Source organism: Euprymna scolopes, chromosome 33 (assembly GCF_053919585.1).
Source record: "Euprymna scolopes isolate OS-2025 chromosome 33, ASM5391958v1, whole genome shotgun sequence".
Classification (NCBI taxonomy): domain Eukaryota; kingdom Metazoa; phylum Mollusca; class Cephalopoda; order Sepiida; family Sepiolidae; genus Euprymna; species Euprymna scolopes.
The window spans coordinates 59,232,611-59,250,796 of NC_136514.1; the positions used below are offsets into that span (position 1 = coordinate 59,232,611).

The 18,186-nt window shown below is 39.4% G+C and overlaps 1 protein-coding gene across 2 annotated transcripts in view; it reads left to right on the forward strand.

The window, feature by feature from the left end:
* Positions 1–18,186, forward strand: part of LOC145258247 (uncharacterized) — a 101,875-nt gene that overhangs the window by 53,755 nt on the left and 29,934 nt on the right. For both annotated transcript variants that reach the window (XM_080116222.1, XM_080116223.1), the window contains exon 3: positions 14,073–14,205. In XM_080116222.1, coding sequence (XP_079972348.1) covers positions 14,073–14,205 — 133 coding nt within the window. The remainder of the gene's footprint in view (positions 1–14,072; positions 14,206–18,186) is intronic.

Sequence of the window (18,186 nt, forward strand, 5' to 3'; positions counted from 1 at the left end):
TTGTCTAATTTTGCTTGTCTCCCTCTCTCTCCTTGTCTAATTTTGCTTGTTGTCTCCCTCTCTCTCCCTGTCTAATTTTGCTTGTCTCCCTCTCTCTCCTTGTCTAATTTTGCTTGTCGTCTCCCTCTCTCTCCTTGTCTAATTTTGCTTGTCTCCCTCTCTCTCCTTGTCTAATTTTACTTGTCTCCCTCTCTCTCCTTGTCTAATTTTGCTTGTCTCCTTCTCTCTCCTTGTCTAATTTTGCTTGTCTCCTTCTCTCTCCTTGTCTAATTTTTCTTGTCTCCCTCTCTCTCCTTGTCTAATTTTGCTTGTCGTCTCCTTCTCTCTCCTTGTCTAATTTTGCTTGTCTCCCTCTCTCTCCTTGTCTAATTTTTCTTGTCTCCTTCTCTCTCCTTGTCTAATTTTGCTTGTCTCCTTCTCTCTCCTTGTCTAATTTTGCTTGTCTCCTTCTCTCTCCTTGTCTAATTTTGCTTGTCTCCTTCTCTCTCCTTGTCTAATTTTTCTTGTCTCCCTCTCTCTCCTTGTCTAATTTTGCTTGTCGTCTCCCTCTCTCTCCTTGTCTAATTTTTCTTGTCTCCTTCTCTCTCCTTGTCTAATTTTGCTTGTCTCCTTCTCTCTCCTTGTCTAATTTTGCTTGTCTCCTTCTCTCTCCTTGTCTAATTTTGCTTGTCTCCCTCTCTCTCCTTGTCTAATTTTGCTTGTCTCCCTCTCTCTCCTTGTCTAATTTTGCTTGTCTCCGTCTCTCTCCTTGACTAATTTTACTTGTCTCCCTCTCTCTCCTTGTCTAATTTTGCTTGTCTCCTTCTCTCTCCTTGTCTAATTTTGCTTGTCTCCTTCTCTCTCCTTGTCTAATTTTGCTTGTCTCCTTCTCTCTCCTTGTCTAATTTTTCTTGTCTCCCTCTCTCTCCTTGTCTAATTTTGCTTGTCTCCTTCTCTCTCCTTGTCTAATTTTGCTTGTCTCCCTCTCTCTCCTTGTCTAATTTTGCTTGTCTCCCTCTCTCTCCTTGTCTAATTTTGCTTGTTGTCTCCCTCTCTCTCCCTGTCTAATTTTGCTTGTCTCCCTCTCTCTCCTTGTCTAATTTTGCTTGTCGTCTCCTTCTCTCTCCTTGTCTAATTTTGCTTGTCTCCTTCTCTCTCCTTGTCTAATTTTGCTTGTCTCCTTCTCTCTCCTTGTCTAATTTTGCTTGTCTCCTTCTCTCTCCTTGTCTAATTTTTCTTGTCTCCCTCTCTCTCCTTGTCTAATTTTGCTTGTCGTCTCCCTCTCTCTCCTTGTCTAATTTTTCTTGTCTCCTTCTCTCTCCTTGTCTAATTTTGCTTGTCTCCTTCTCTCTCCTTGTCTAATTTTGCTTGTCTCCTTCTCTCTCCTTGTCTAATTTTGCTTGTCTCCCTCTCTCTCCTTGTCTAATTTTGCTTGTCTCCCTCTCTCTCCTTGTCTAATTTTGCTTGTCTCCCTCTCTCTCCTTGTCTAATTTTACTTGTCTCCCTCTCTCTCCTTGTCTAATTTTACTTGTCTCCCTCTCTCTCCTTGTTTAATTTTGCTTGTCGTCTCCTTCTCTCTCCTTGTCTAATTTTGCTTGTCTCCCTCTCTCTCCTTGTCTAATTTTACTTGTCTCCCTCTCTCTCCTTGTCTAATTTTGCTTGTCGTCTCCTTCTCTCTCCTTGTCTAATTTTGCTTGTCTCCCTCTCTCTCCTTGTCTAATTTTGCTTGTCTCCCTCTCTCTCCTTGTCTAATTTTGCTTGTCGTCTCCTTCTCTCTCCTTGTCTAATTTTGCTTGTCTCCCTCTCTCTCCTTGTCTAATTTTACTTGTCTCCCTCTCTCTCCTTGTCTAATTTTGCTTGTCATCTCCTTCTCTCTCCTTGTCTAATTTTGCTTGTCTCCCTCTCTCTCCTTGTCTAATTTTACTTGTCTCCCTCTCTCTCCTTGTCTAATTTTGCTTGTCTCCCTCTCTCTCCTTCTCTAATTTTGCTTGTCTCCCTCTCTCTCCTTGTCTAATTTTGCTTGTCTCCCTCTCTCTCCTTGTCTAATTTTACTTGTCTCCCTCTCTCTCCTTGTCTAATTTTGCTTGTCGTCTCCTTCTCTCTCCTTGTCTAATTTTGCTTGTCTCCCTCTCTCTCCTTGTCTAATTTTGCTTGTCTCCTTCTCTCTCCTTGTCTAATTTTTCTTGTCTCCCTCTCTCTCCTTGTCTAATTTTACTTGTCTCCCTCTCTCTCCTTGTCTAATTTTGCTTGTCGTCTCCTTCTCTCTCCTTGTCTAATTTTGCTTGTCTCCCTCTCTCTCCTTGTCTAATTTTACTTGTCTCCCTCTCTCTCCTTGTCTAATTTTGCTTGTCGTCTCCTTCTCTCTCCTTGTCTAATTTTGCTTGTCTCCCTCTCTCTCCTTGTCTAATTTTGCTTGTCTCCCTCTCTCTCCTTGTCTAATTTTGCTTGTCGTCTCCTTCTCTCTTTTTGTCTAATTTTGCTTGTCTCCCTCTCTCTCCTTGTCTAATTTTACTTGTCTCCCTCTCTCTCCTTGTCTAATTTTGCTTGTCGTCTCCTTCTCTCTCCTTGTCTAATTTTGCTTGTCTCCCTCTCTCTCCTTGTCTAATTTTGCTTGTCTCCCTCTCTCTCCTTGTCTAATTTTACTTGTCTCCCTCTCTCTCCTTGTCTAATTTTGCTTGTCGTCTCCCTCTCTCTCCTTGTCTAATTTTGCTTGTCGTCTCCTTCTCTCTCCTTGTCTAATTTTGCTTGTCTCCCTCTCTCTCCTTGTCTAATTTTACTTGTCTCCCTCTCTCTCCTTGTCTAATTTTGCTTGTCGTCTCCTTCTCTCTCCTTGTCTAATTTTGCTTGTCTCCCTCTCTCTCCTTGTCTAATTTTGCTTGTCTCCCTCTCTCTCCTTGTCTAATTTTGCTTGTCGTCTCCTTCTCTCTCCTTGTCTAATTTTGCTTGTCTCCCTCTCTCTCCTTGTCTAATTTTACTTGTCTCCCTCTCTCTCCTTGTCTAATTTTGCTTGTCGTCTCCTTCTCTCTCCTTGTCTAATTTTGCTTGTCTCCCTCTCTCTCCTTGTCTAATTTTGCTTGTCTCCCTCTCTCTCCTTGTCTAATTTTGCTTGTCGTCTCCTTCTCTCTCCTTGTCTAATTTTGCTTGTCTCCCTCTCTCTCCTTGTCTAATTTTACTTGTCTCCCTCTCTCTCCTTGTCTAATTTTGCTTGTCGTCTCCTTCTCTCTCCTTGTCTAATTTTGCTTGTCGTCTCCTTCTCTCTCCTTGTCTAATTTTGCTTGTCTCCCTCTCTCTCCTTGTCTAATTTTGCTTGTCTCCTTCTCTCTCCTTGTCTAATTTTGCTTGTCTCCTTCTCTCTCCTTGTCTAATTTTACTTGTCTCCCTCTCTCTCCTTGTCTAATTTTGCTTGTCGTCTCCTTCTCTCTCCTTGTCTAATTTTGCTTGTCTCCCTCTCTCTCCTTGTCTAATTTTACTTGTCTCCCTCTCTCTCCTTGTCTAATTTTGCTTGTCGTCTCCTTCTCTCTCCTTGTCTAATTTTGCTTGTCTCCCTCTCTCTCCTTGTCTAATTTTACTTGTCTCCCTCTCTCTCCTTGTCTAATTTTGCTTGTCGTCTCCTTCTCTCTCCTTGTCTAATTTTGCTTGTCTCCCTATCTCTCCTTCTCTAATTTTGCTTGTCTCCCTCTCTCTCCTTGTCTAATTTTGCTTGTCTCCCTCTCTCTCCTTGTCTAATTTTACTTGTCTCCCTCTCTCTCCTTGTCTAATTTTGCTTGTCGTCTCCTTCTCTCTCCTTGTCTAATTTTGCTTGTCTCCCTCTCTCTCCTTGTCTAATTTTGCTTGTCGTCTCCTTCTCTCTCCTTGTCTAATTTTGCTTGTCTCCCTCTCTCTCCTTGTCTAATTTTACTTGTCTCCCTCTCTCTCCTTGTCTAATTTTGCTTGTCGTCTCCTTCTCTCTCCTTGTCTTATTTTGCTTGTCTCCCTCTCTCTCCTTGTCTAATTTTGCTTGTCTCCCTCTCTCTCCTTGTCTAATTTTGCTTGTTGTCTCCCTCTCTCTCCCTGTCTAATTTTGCTTGTCTCCCTCTCTCTCCTTGTCTAATTTTGCTTGTCGTCTCCCTCTCTCTCCTTGTCTAATTTTGCTTGTCTCCCTCTCTCTCCTTGTCTAATTTTACTTGTCTCCCTCTCTCTCCTTGTCTAATTTTGCTTGTCTCCTTCTCTCTCCTTGTCTAATTTTGCTTGTCTCCTTCTCTCTCCTTGTCTAATTTTTCTTGTCTCCCTCTCTCTCCTTGTCTAATTTTGCTTGTCGTCTCCTTCTCTCTCCTTGTCTAATTTTGCTTGTCTCCCTCTCTCTCCTTGTCTAATTTTTCTTGTCTCCTTCTCTCTCCTTGTCTAATTTTGCTTGTCTCCTTCTCTCTCCTTGTCTAATTTTGCTTGTCTCCTTCTCTCTCCTTGTCTAATTTTGCTTGTCTCCTTCTCTCTCCTTGTCTAATTTTTCTTGTCTCCCTCTCTCTCCTTGTCTAATTTTGCTTGTCGTCTCCCTCTCTCTCCTTGTCTAATTTTTCTTGTCTCCTTCTCTCTCCTTGTCTAATTTTGCTTGTCTCCTTCTCTCTCCTTGTCTAATTTTGCTTGTCTCCTTCTCTCTCCTTGTCTAATTTTGCTTGTCTCCCTCTCTCTCCTTGTCTAATTTTGCTTGTCTCCCTCTCTCTCCTTGTCTAATTTTGCTTGTCTCCCTCTCTCTCCTTGACTAATTTTACTTGTCTCCCTCTCTCTCCTTGTCTAATTTTGCTTGTCTCCTTCTTTCTCCTTGTCTAATTTTGCTTGTCTCCTTCTCTCTCCTTGTCTAATTTTGCTTGTCTCCTTCTCTCTCCTTGTCTAATTTTTCTTGTCTCCCTCTCTCTCCTTGTCTAATTTTGCTTGTCTCCTTCTCTCTCCTTGTCTAATTTTGCTTGTCTCCCTCTCTCTCCTTGTCTAATTTTGCTTGTCTCCCTCTCTCTCCTTGTCTAATTTTGCTTGTTGTCTCCCTCTCTCTCCCTGTCTAATTTTGCTTGTCTCCCTCTCTCTCCTTGTCTAATTTTGCTTGTCGTCTCCTTCTCTCTCCTTGTCTAATTTTGCTTGTCTCCTTCTCTCTCCTTGTCTAATTTTGCTTGTCTCCTTCTCTCTCCTTGTCTAATTTTGCTTGTCTCCTTCTCTCTCCTTGTCTAATTTTTCTTGTCTCCCTCTCTCTCCTTGTCTAATTTTGCTTGTCGTCTCCCTCTCTCTCCTTGTCTAATTTTTCTTGTCTCCTTCTCTCTCCTTGTCTAATTTTGCTTGTCTCCTTCTCTCTCCTTGTCTAATTTTGCTTGTCTCCTTCTCTCTCCTTGTCTAATTTTGCTTGTCTCCCTCTCTCTCCTTGTCTAATTTTGCTTGTCTCCCTCTCTCTCCTTGTCTAATTTTGCTTGTCTCCCTCTCTCTCCTTGTCTAATTTTACTTGTCTCCCTCCCTCTCCTTGTCTAATTTTACTTGTCTCCCTCTCTCTCCTTGTTTAATTTTGCTTGTCGTCTCCTTCTCTCTCCTTGTCTAATTTTGCTTGTCTCCCTCTCTCTCCTTGTCTAATTTTACTTGTCTCCCTCTCTCTCCTTGTCTAATTTTGCTTGTCGTCTCCTTCTCTCTCCTTGTCTAATTTTGCTTGTCTCCCTCTCTCTCCTTGTCTAATTTTGCTTGTCTCCCTCTCTCTCCTTGTCTAATTTTGCTTGTCGTCTCCTTCTCTCTCCTTGTCTAATTTTGCTTGTCTCCCTCTCTCTCCTTGTCTAATTTTGCTTGTCGTCTCCTTCTCTCTCCTTGTCTAATTTTGCTTGTCTCCCTCTCTCTCCTTGTCTAATTTTACTTGTCTCCCTCTCTCTCCTTGTCTAATTTTGCTTGTCGTCTCCTTCTCTCTACTTGTCTAATTTTGCTTGTCTCCCTCTCTCTCCTTGTCTAATTTTACTTGTCTCCCTCTCTCTCCTTGTCTAATTTTGCTTGTCGTCTCCTTCTCTCTCCTTGTCTAATTTTGCTTGTCTCCCTCTCTCTCCTTGTCTAATTTTACTTGTCTCCCTCTCTCTCCTTGTCTAATTTTGCTTGTCGTCTCCTTCTCTCTCCTTGTCTAATTTTGCTTGTCTCCCTCTCTCTCCTTCTCTAATTTTGCTTGTCTCCCTCTCTCTCCTTGTCTAATTTTGCTTGTCTCCCTCTCTCTCCTTGTCTAATTTTACTTGTCTCCCTCTCTCTCCTTGTCTAATTTTGCTTGTCGTCTCCTTCTCTCTCCTTGTCTAATTTTGCTTGTCTCCCTCTCTCTCCTTGTCTAATTTTGCTTGTCGTCTCCTTCTCTCTCCTTGTCTAATTTTGCTTGTCTCCCTCTCTCTCCTTGTCTAATTTTACTTGTCTCCCTCTCTCTCCTTGTCTAATTTTGCTTGTCGTCTCCTTCTCTCTCCTTGTCTAATTTTGCTTGTCTCCCTCTCTCTCCTTGTCTAATTTTACTTGTCTCCCTCTCTCTCCTTGTCTAATTTTGCTTGTCGTCTCCTTCTCTCTCCTTGTCTAATTTTGCTTGTCTCCCTCTCTCTCCTTGTCTAATTTTGCTTGTCTCCCTCTCTCTCCTTGTCTAATTTTGCTTGTCGTCTCCTTCTCTCTTTTTGTCTAATTTTGCTTGTCTCCCTCTCTCTCCTTGTCTAATTTTACTTGTCTCCCTCTCTCTCCTTGTCTAATTTTGCTTGTCGTCTCCTTCTCTCTCCTTGTCTAATTTTGCTTGTCTCCCTCTCTCTCCTTGTCTAATTTTGCTTGTCTCCCTCTCTCTCCTTGTCTAATTTTACTTGTCTCCCTCTCTCTCCTTGTCTAATTTTGCTTGTCGTCTCCCTCTCTCTCCTTGTCTAATTTTGCTTGTCGTCTCCTTCTCTCTCCTTGTCTAATTTTGCTTGTCTCCCTCTCTCTCCTTGTCTAATTTTACTTGTCTCCCTCTCTCTCCTTGTCTAATTTTGCTTGTCGTCTCCTTCTCTCTCCTTGTCTAATTTTGCTTGTCTCCCTCTCTCTCCTTGTCTAATTTTACTTGTCTCCCTCTCTCTCCTTGTCTAATTTTGCTTGTCGTCTCCTTCTCTCTCCTTGTCTAATTTTGCTTGTCTCCCTCTCTCTCCTTGTCTAATTTTACTTGTCTCCCTCTCTCTCCTTGTCTAATTTTGCTTGTCGTCTCCTTCTCTCTCCTTGTCTAATTTTGCTTGTCTCCCTCTCTCTCCTTGTCTAATTTTGCTTGTCTCCCTCTCTCTCCTTGTCTAATTTTGCTTGTCGTCTCCTTCTCTCTCCTTGTCTAATTTTGCTTGTCTCCCTCTCTCTCCTTGTCTAATTTTACTTGTCTCCCTCTCTCTCCTTGTCTAATTTTGCTTGTCGTCTCCTTCTCTCTCCTTGTCTAATTTTGCTTGTCGTCTCCTTCTCTCTCCTTGTCTAATTTTGCTTGTCTCCCTCTCTCTCCTTGTCTAATTTTGCTTGTCTCCTTCTCTCTCCTTGTCTAATTTTGCTTGTCTCCTTCTCTCTCCTTGTCTAATTTTGCTTGTCTCCTTCTCTCTCCTTGTCTAATTTTACTTGTCTCCCTCTCTCTCCTTGTCTAATTTTGCTTGTCTCCTTCTCTCTCCTTGTCTAATTTTGCTTGTCTCCTTCTCTCTCCTTGTCTAATTTTTCTTGTCTCCCTCTCTCTCCTTGTCTAATTTTGCTTGTCTCCTTCTCTCTCCTTGTCTAATTTTGCTTGTCTCCCTCTCTCTCCTTGTCTAATTTTTCTTGTCTCCTTCTCTCTCCTTGTCTAATTTTGCTTGTCTCCTTCTCTCTCCTTGTCTAATTTTGCTTGTCTCATTCTCTCTCCTTGTCTAATTTTGCTTGTCTCCTTCTCTCTCCTTGTCTAATTTTGCTTGTCTCCCTCTCTCTCCTTGTCTAATTTTGCTTGTCGTCTCCCTCTCTCTCCTTGTCTAATTTTTCTTGTCTCCTTCTCTCTCCTTGTCTAATTTTTCTTGTCTCCTTCTCTCTCCTTGTCTAATTTTGCTTGTCTCCTTCTCTCTCCTTGTCTAATTTTGCTTGTCTCCTTCTCTCTCCTTGTCTAATTTTGCTTGTCTCCTTCTCTCTCCTTGTCTAATTTTGCTTGTCTCCTTCTCTCTCCTTGTCTAATTTTGCTTGTCTCCTTCTCTCTCCTTGTCTAATTTTGCTTGTCTCCTTCTCTCTCCTTGTCTAATTTTGCTTGTCTCCCTCTCTCTCCTTGTCTAATTTTGCTTGTCTCCCTCTCTCTACTTGTCTAATTTTGCTTGTCTCCCTCTCTCTCCTTGTCTAATTTTGCTTGTCTCCCTCTCTCTCCTTGTCTAATTTTGCTTGTCTCCTTCTCTCTCCTTGTCTAATTTTGCTTGTCTCCCTCTCTCTCCTTGTCTAATTTTGCTTGTCTCCCTCTCTCTCCTTGTCTAATTTTACTTGTCTCCCTCTCTCTCCTTGTCTTAATTTGCTTGTCTCCCTCTCTCTCCTTGTCTAATTTTACTTGTCTCCCTCTCTCTCCTTGTCTAATTTTACTTGTCTCCCTCTCTCTCCTTGTCTAATTTTGCTTGTCTCCTTCTCTCTCCTTGTCTAATTTTGCTTGTCTCCTTCTCTCTCCTTGTCTAATTTTGCTTGTCTCCCTCTCTCTCCTTGTCTAATTTTGCTTGTCTCCTTCTCTCTCCTTGTCTAATTTTTCTTGTCTCCTTCTCTCTCCTTGTCTAATTTTGCTTGACTCTGTCTCTCTCTCTGCTTGTCTCTCTCTGCTTCTCTCTCTCTCTCTCTCTCTCTGCGTCTCTCTCTCTGCTTCTCTCTCTCTCTCTCTCTCTCTCTGTCTGGTCTCTCTCTGCATGTCTCTCTCTCTCTGCTTGTCTCCCTCGGTGTCTCTCTGTTTTTCTTCTCTGTTTTTCTCTCTCTCTCTCTGTGTCTCTGTCTCTCTCTCTCTCCGTGTCTCTGTCTCTCTCTCTGCTTGTCTCTCTCTCTCTGCTTGTCTCTTTCTCTCTCTGCCTGTCTCTCTCTGCCTGTCTCTCCTTGTCTCTCTCTCTCCTTGTCTAATTTTGCTGTTCTCTCTCTCTCTCTCTCTCTCTCTCTCTCTCTCTCTCTCTCCCTCCCTCCTTTGGCTTGTCTCTCTCCCTCTGTCTCCTTTGGCTTGTCTCTCTCCCTCTGTCTCCTTTGGCTTGTCTCTCTCTCTCTGTCTCCTTTGGCTTGTCTCTCTCTCTCTGTCTCCTTTGGCTTGTCTCTCTCCCTCTGTCTCCTTTGGCTTGTCTCTCACTCTGTCTCCTTTGGCTTGTCTCTCTCCCTCTGTCTCCTTTGGCTTGTCTCTCTCTCCCTCTGTCTCCTTTGGCTTGTCTCTCTCTCCCTCTGTCTTCTTTGGCTTGTCTCTCTCTCCCTCTGTCTCCTTTGGCTTGTCTCTCTCTCCCTCTGTCTCCTTTGGCTTGTCTCTCTCTCCCTCTGTCTCCTTTGGCTTGTCTCTCTCTCCCTCTGTCTCCTTTGGCTTGTCTCTCTCTCCCTCTGTCTCCTTTGGCTTGTCTCTCTCTCCCTCTGTCTCCTTTGGCTTGTCTCTCTCTCCCTCTGTCTCCTTTGGCTTGTCTCTCTCTCCCTCTGTCTCCTTTGGCTTGTCTCTCTCTCCCTCTGTCTCCTTTGGCTTGTCTCTCTCTCCCTCTGTCTCCTTTGGCTTGTCTCTCTCTCTCTGTCTCCTTTGGCTTGTCTCTCTCTCTCTCTGTCTCCTTTGGCTTGTCTCTCTGTCTCTCTCTCTGTCTCCTTTGGCTTGTCTCTCTCTCTCTCTCTCTCTCTCTGTCTCCTTTGGCTTGTCTCTCTCTCTCTCTCTCTCTCTGTCTCCTTTGGCTTGTCTCTCTCTCTCTCTCTCTCTCTGTCTCCTTTGGCTTGTCTCTCTCTCTCTCTCTCTCTGTCTCCTTTGGCTTGTCTCTCTCTCTCTCTCTCTGTCTCCTTTGGCTTGTCTCTCTCTCTCTCTCTGTCTCCTTTGGCTTGTCTCTCTCTCTCTCTCTGTCTCCTTTGGCTTGTCTCTCTCTCTCTCTCTGTCTCCTTTGGCTTGTCTCTCTCTCTCTCTCTGTTTCTCTATTTGCTTGCCTTTCACTTGCTGTCTTTTTCTCCTTTTTTCTTTCCTCTCTCTCACTCTCTTATTGTTTCCTTTTTGCTTTATCTCATTTTGCTTGTTTTTCTCTCTCTCTCTCTCTCTTTGTCTCATTTTGCTTGTTTTTCTCTCTCTCTCTCTTTGTCTCATTTTGCTTGTTTTTCTCTCTCTCTCTCTCTCTCTCTCTTTGTCTCATTTTGCTTGTTTTTCTCTCTCTCTCTCTTTGTCTCATTTTGCTTGTTTTTCTCTCTCTCTCTCTCTCTCTCTCTTTGTCTCATTGTGCTTGTTTTTCTCTCTCTCTCTCTCTTTGTCTCATTGTGCTTGTTTTTCTCTCTCTCTCTCTCTCTCTCTCTCTCTCTCTCTTTGTCTCATTTTGCTTGTTTCTCTTTCTCTCCTGTTCTGTATCTCTTTACTTACTTTTTCTTTATCCAACATGAACGATGACATCTGTAAGTGCCAATCACATCGTTTCATCCACTTAACCTTTTTAGCTACTAATACAATATAAAGGTTGAGTGTTTTTGTTGTCAATGTTGAGTAATTGGATGAATCGGGGTGGGGGGGGGGGGAGGATATCCATTAATTAATTTTAGGTGCATCCATTGCATTACAGAGACACCTTAATTTGTTCCCCTGTTACAGGTTTTTTTTTTTTTTTTTTTTTGTAGGAGGACAGAGCTTGTTTATAATATGTAATATTTTAAGTGACACAAGTCATGATTTATAGAAATTGATGTTTTTTTAGCAATCACCCAGCATACATCTCTAGAATTCTCAAGTTTGGTATACACTATTCTTTAATCTGTCACACTCAAGTTGTAAATGCTATTTTCTTTGTGCATTTTCTTTGTTACATTTACAGATTGAATTACTTTTACAAATGCATGTTCTTGTTGATACTCTTTCTATATTGGAAAAAATATGGCGGCCACAAGTGAGTCTTTGTATCTCTCTTACTCTTGGCTTATTTAAATTAATAAACTTATGAACTATAACATCAGAGTTTTAATGGTTTTGTCTATAGACTACTAAGAACCTGGGCTCTCAAACAGAGACAGATGTATAGGTTCATACATACCATGGACAACTAAAGATATTCTGTGACAATATTATTAGATCGAAAAGGGTTGATGTGAAATGGGTTTTCTGAAAAGAGAAAATCTTGCAATTTTATTAAAAAATCTGGTGAGAAGAGAATTGTTTTTGTCGGTGTAAATAGGAATTTCTGTTAACAAACAGATCAAATGGCTTTATAACCAGTGCAGGTCAACTAAGGTCAGTGGACACCGATGACTGACCATTTTCCCAGAATGCTAAGTCTATAATTTGCTAAGATAATGTTTTAAGGTCTATAATTTGGTCAGATAGTATTTGAAGGTCTATAAATTGCTCAGATAGTATTTGAAGGTCTATAAATTGCTCAGATAGTATTTGAAGGTCTATAAATTGCTCAGATAGTATTTGAAGGTCTATAAATTGCTCAGATAGTATTTGAAGGTCTATTTATTAGAAAGTCCAAATAGATCTGTTGCTAGAACATCAAACTGAAAACCTGAATGTTTTGGTTTCAATTTTTGGTTATAGCATCTGCTTTATTTATTGGAGATTTATTTTCGACTAGCGGGGGGTACCTGGCGTTGCCCGGGTGTTTGGAGGTGTGTGTGGTTTTGGGTAAATCAAAACACCCGGGTGCTTGTGTCGGGGGGGGGGGTAAAAATAAAAAAGTGTTGGTAAGTAAGTATGAAGGATCGAACCCGAACCCTTGAGTCGAAGTTGGAAATTAAAGTGTGAAAATGTGCGACGTTAACCACTGGGCCACCACGAAATAGTAACGGAAACATGTTTGAATTTGTTTAAGTATTAAAACTTGGCAAGTGCCCGTACTTAATGAGGTCAACTTTGACTGCAGGGCAGTATTTTATTTACTGCAGGGCAGGATTTTTATTTTTGTTTCCCCAAGATGTTGTGGGGAAAATCAGGTGTGGGAGCCTTTCCTAGTCTCACACAAAAACATGCATTCACATCTCAAGCCATATTTCTTGTCATATACATACGCACACACAAACATACGCGTACATACACTCACATTCACGTGTATACACACACCCGCTAAAGTACGCACATGTACGCACAGATGGACAACGTCACTTCCCTTTCAAAGGAAATCCACACATGCGCAAAAGACCACCGGAAACAATTATAAAAGCAAGAGCAATAAGCAGTATCTTCCTTTTTCGGACCAGCTCTCGAGCTGAGAGGTTCGGCGAACCAGCCGCCTCCCGAAAGGGAGGCGCACACTCGCGCGCGTCATGTCCCCTGCTACTATGTATGGGGCACGAGCTAACAGACAGTATGTACACTTTATACGTTTTCTCTCTCCATGGCCTGGATTGACTTTTTCTCATTTTCTCTCTCTCCCTATACCACAATAGACTTTCCTTCTCACCAGCTAACAGCGAGAGACGCACACCAAACTGGATTGACTTTCTTAATTTCTCTCTCTACAACAATAGACTTTCTCCTTCTCACCAGTAAACAGCGAGAGACGAACGCGGACATGAACATGTGTTGTACCCTTTCACTTGTTTCTTCATGAAATAAATCCTAGTTCGTTTAAATCAAGTAAACGCGTTGTTCGTTCCTTCCTCAAAGCAATTCATTTTTCCTTACTCAATGTAATTCATTTTTCCTATTTTGTACGACTGGGGGATATGTATAATATATCCACCAGTCTACCACAAATTGGTGACACCCGAACGCGAGAGGAACATGCATTTCCTTCTATACTCTAGACCGCTACAGGGGATTGTCCAAATTGAATAGCAATTGTCTGATATAAGGAGAAACTCCACATTGGTCAAAGCTGATTGCTTTTGGACATTTCCGGCGATCGCGACCGAAAAAATGCCGCCAGAATTAGTTTCGCTTTTATTATATGAAAAAGCTTAGTGCACATGTGGTGATCGAAAAATGTTGAATATTTATCTTTTCAAAGTCGAGCAAATTAAATAGACAGGCGACCCCCATTGTTAACTCGTAGATATTATCATTTAAACATGATTTAAAAAGTTTTAAGAAGTGAGTCGACCGATTGCTTCTTGGAAAAAAGCCTTTCTCGGTCATACACAAAAAGCGAACATACATACACGCACACATTTTCGCTTTTATATATGTAGACTAGCAGGGGGTACTCGGCGTTGCCCGGGTGCTTGTAGGTGTGTGTATTGGGGTGGGGGTAAAGAAGAACAAAAAGGAAACTTAACCCTGTTTAAATATTTAAAAAAAACGATAAAAAACAGCGATTTTAAAAATGGAAAAAACTAGGAGGGGGGGGCATGGTGACAGGTAGGCTCTAACCTGGAGCCTTGAAGCCCATAGGCTGAGCCTGAACACCTGCGCTAAGGCAAAATTAGCAATGTAAGAGCAATTAAAAAGTGAATGTCAAACCTCTGCAGTTTTTAATGAGATCAAGTCATTTACTGCGGGATAGTTGACTGCGACGTTTACATCCGGTTTGAATCATACTGAAAAGTGAAAGCAACACACAACGATCGAAAAATGTTGAATATTTAGCTTCTGAAAGTCGGGCAAATTAAATAGATGGGCGACCCCCGTTGTTAACTCGTACATATTATGATGTAGATGCGATATAAAAAGTTTTAAAAAGGAACAAGCGCCGCGAGAAGGCGTCGGAAAAAAGCCTTTCACAGACATACAGAAAAAGTGAACACACGTACATACACACATTTTCGCTTTTATATTTATAGATTATTCATGCAATTTGTAAAAGTAGTTAACATCTCTGATATTTTGAACTGAAACAAATTCTGCAATGTATTTTATTTTTAAACCATTGTGATGGATAGACAAAATCTTTTTATAAGATTCTTCCATAGTCGTTTATTTTTACAGTTTACAAATTGTCCGCATCTTATTAAAGTTTTTCATTTGATCTCTTATAATCTGATGTGTTCTGAATATTAAAAAATCGTTTTCCATTTCTTTCTAGTTCTGTTCTTCATTATCTAACCAGTTTATATGGACTAAATCTACAGCAAATGGACAACAACTTGCAGACTCCACTCCACATTGTCTGTGAAATGGGCCACTTAGAAGCCTTAAAATACCTAACAAAACACCAGGTTTGTTTATTTCCTTTCTTTTTTGTTTCTGTAATATAAAACCACATATTTGGCCTGAGGCATCAACCACTAGTCTCTGCTAGTCTCTAAAAAAGAATACCTTGCCTAATAGATTCCACACTGTCTACTAAGTTTCAGCTCCTGTCTCATTGCTATGTTGCATCCCCGTGCAAGTACTTCCATAGAATGTGTGCCGAAAAACTTGCTGCATTTATACCCCATCAACGTAAATATCCTCAACCAACCCAATTAGCAGCAAAATCTCCCCCCTTCACTTTAAAGATCCTTAAATTAGGAAAATTTTCTACTCTAATAGCTTTTTTCTTCATACCATTTGTCTTTGAAATTCTCTCCCTGCTTCTTGTTTCCCAAAATTGTGCTAACCTGCAATTAATTTAAATGTAATTTGAACAAACCTCTTGCTGCGCAACTTTCACTTTGTGATACTTCCTATAATTCTGGCTTCTAATCACATTAGTTCTTGTATCTCTGTGACACTATCTTCTTCGGTGTGAAGTATCCCTTCCTACCCGTCTCCCCATCCACAAATCACAAAACGTACAGATTCAATATATGTGTCTTAACAATGGATTTGTTCTTTGTTTAAATTTTTGGTCAAACTAAAAATACATGTTTAGTGTTTCCTAATTGCAGTGCATGCAAACGGCGGGCTTGTATGAACTAGTAGGGAAAATCGTAACTTACCTGAGTAGCGCGTGTGTGTGAGGTTTGCTTTACAAGAAAAAAATGGCAACTTGCAGTTGTTTCTGTACTTGACAATCATACGTGAGTAATGCAGACTCTCACCATTTCTATGCAAATGAGACAAAACCGGTAACATAAGAGTATATGTGGAGAGAACAGGAGGTTGAGCTGGAAAAAGGTGTGTTACAGAGATGGACACATGCAACAGGCTGTTTCAGTTAATTAAAAAATTTGTGAGTGGAAAACATCACGCAATTCCATTGAAACAAACTTTCAAACTAAAGAACTTTTGAAATATTAACATCTTTTTGGATATGAGGTTCCATGCTGTGATTATGAACCATTCATGTAGTAATACACACGGACGAAAAAATGCTTTGGATAATCACAGATTTCAAGGTAGTTCTACTAAAATAGCCATATTTTTTAAACCAAAGCATTTCAAGTCTTCAAATTACTACTGTTTTGTTCGGAAATGAATATACTTTCAAATGAATTAATAAATATGAATGTACATTATATATTTCAAGAGTTTTGAGCAAATAAAGTGATAAAAATGTGAACGTCATAAAATGGCGTTTTCGGTAAGGTTTTGTAATGACCCCCCCTGTTTTCTAAAGGTCCGTACCGTGATTGTATGAAGAATTTCGTCATGAAATTTGGGAATCAATAAGAAGAGGTGTTAATCTTAATACTGTCAAGTGTCCGAAATATTTTTGACCATTTCTTTTTTTGTCATGTTAAAAATAAGACTTTAATATGCCGAGTATCGAACATTTTGAAAAAAAAATTCTTCAGACACTCAGTAGTAAGTAAATCAATCTTTTTACTATCTTTATCAATTAAAAGTATTATTTTATGTTGAGTAGGACCACGGTAATTGATAATTTAAAAAGACCTACCCGAAAAAAAAAATTGTTTCTATTTCTCGAATTTGGTCAAATGAAGTAATATTACTAGAAGCAGCAGCAGCAGCTCCAGCCTGTAGAATCAGCCATAGCACAGTATATATAAACAAACACGCGTTCTTTAATTTTTATTCAAGAACGAATTAAGAAAAACATGAAAATATGAATATAAATGTTCTTATGTTTAATTAGAGCTATTTTGTTATCAGAATAACATTAGTTTAGAACTATTCGGTTTTCAGAATGTATAATAACAACAATCCCAACCAATTCGGCATTATGAATCTGTTGCAATTTCTCACATTTTTCGTCAAATTTAAAAACATGGTTAAAAAAACAAAATAAACTTTTGTAGATATATAGCTTGCATGCACTTTTATTCTTTAAATTAGTTTTGAACAGCGAATTAAAACAATGTTTTACTGCGAACAGCCACAAATGTTTTTTTTCAAAATCAAAATAAGTATCAAAATCTCGTTTATACATAGATTCGAAAAAGTTGTCAAAAAACAAATATATAACAAATAAATGTTATCAAAGGCAAGATAAGTTACTTTTCTACCTAACTGGATAATTTTCTAGTGTTTTTATTTAATGTAACATGTTTATTCAGCTCGAAAAACGTACAGTGTTTACCGATGTATTGGAAAATTAAAAATGGCGCCCGGCCCGACTCTCTTTGACACTGTAAGTTTGAGAAAAGGAGTAAAAATTAAAAAAAAAACTATACAAAATACTGTTAAAAACTCACCGAATATATGTCAGCCTATGTCACGGTAACATATATTGAGCGAGTTTCTAGCAGTATTTTGTCTACTTTTTTATTTTTAACTCTTTTCCCCAAACTTACCGTTTCAAGAGAGTCGGGCGGCGGGCGCCATTTAAAATTTTCCAAAACATCGGTAAACACTGTTTTCAAGCTGAATAAACATGTTACATTAAATAAAAACACTAAAAAAATATCCAGTTAGGTAGAAAAGTAACTTGCTTTTGATAACATTTATTTGTTATATATTTGTTTTTTTTTGACAACTTTTTCGAATCTATGTGTATAGTAATACAAACCCTCAAAATCTATATCAATATTCTTGAAATTTTAAAAGCAGTTAGAAAACACATCAAACTACAATTAGGAAGCTTTTTATTTTGTTAATTTTTTTTTCTACTTATTAAGCGAAAGATATTTTTATAACCTACTCCAGCGTAGTATAAATGGCCTATGGAATTAACACCTTCAACCTGGAATTTTCTTTGAAATTTCGCAACGCAGTTTCTTATTAAATTAAAACTAAATATATAATATAAAGCCAATAATTATGAACCGCTAACAGTAAATATGAGTGATGAACGCTCTCTTTGAAAAAAAGCTCTCTTAACTTCACTTCTAATCCAAATTATGTGTGGCAAGTCTCCTCCTAAAACGCTCTTTAACCCTAGCAATAACACTAAGTTCGAGTGGCAAGCCCCCCCCCCTCCCCCCCAACAAAATACCTCTGTAAGCCACATACAAGCATCTAAAACAAACAAACAAAAAATAGATCCTTCCTTAAAGAAAATACACATAAAAATAAATTGGTTAACTGTCCTAAAATGCTAGAATGGCCAGGAAATGGTGAATTATTTTACATTAAATTTTTGTGAAACTAACCGCTCCCCCCTCTAATATTGTTTTTGTTAGCTTTGTCTCTGTCAAGTTTTCAGTATGTTCACACATAATTTTCCTTAGCCCTACAATTAATTCAAAGTCCGAATGGCAACCCTCCACATATTCTCATTGCATAGAAACCCTCTTAAAACTACACATAATCATCTTAAAAAAAAAAAAAAAAGCATGCATATTTTCCCATAGAAAAAAAAAAAACAGTTAACTGCCCTAAAATGCTAGAATGATCTGTAATAGGAAATTATTTTACATTCAATTCTAAAATAATTTGTTTATCTTTCATTAAAGTTTTTCATGGCATTTTATACATAATTTCCTAAAAAGTTAGAATCACATTTTGGAGGGGTGGTCAAAAGGAGTTGAGTGGGGTTAAACAGAAGGTGTTAATCTACAATAATACCAAAGAAATATTGCAATATATTCATTTTTAAATGGTCTTATGTTTAGATTTAAGTTTTTTGTACATAAAGCACATTACAATTCAACTTTGAGTTCTCCAACTTCTTTTCTGTTTATGGATACATGGCATTTTTAAGGAATTGCTGCATATTTATGCACATTTACTGCAGATTATTTGGAAACCATAAACTTTGGGAGATTTTCAGTTGCATATTCTGATTCCTTGTACAAAAATACACTTATACAGTAAATTTCATTTTTTAGTCTTGTGTTTTAACAAAGATATGACATTTTTACTGAAAAAGT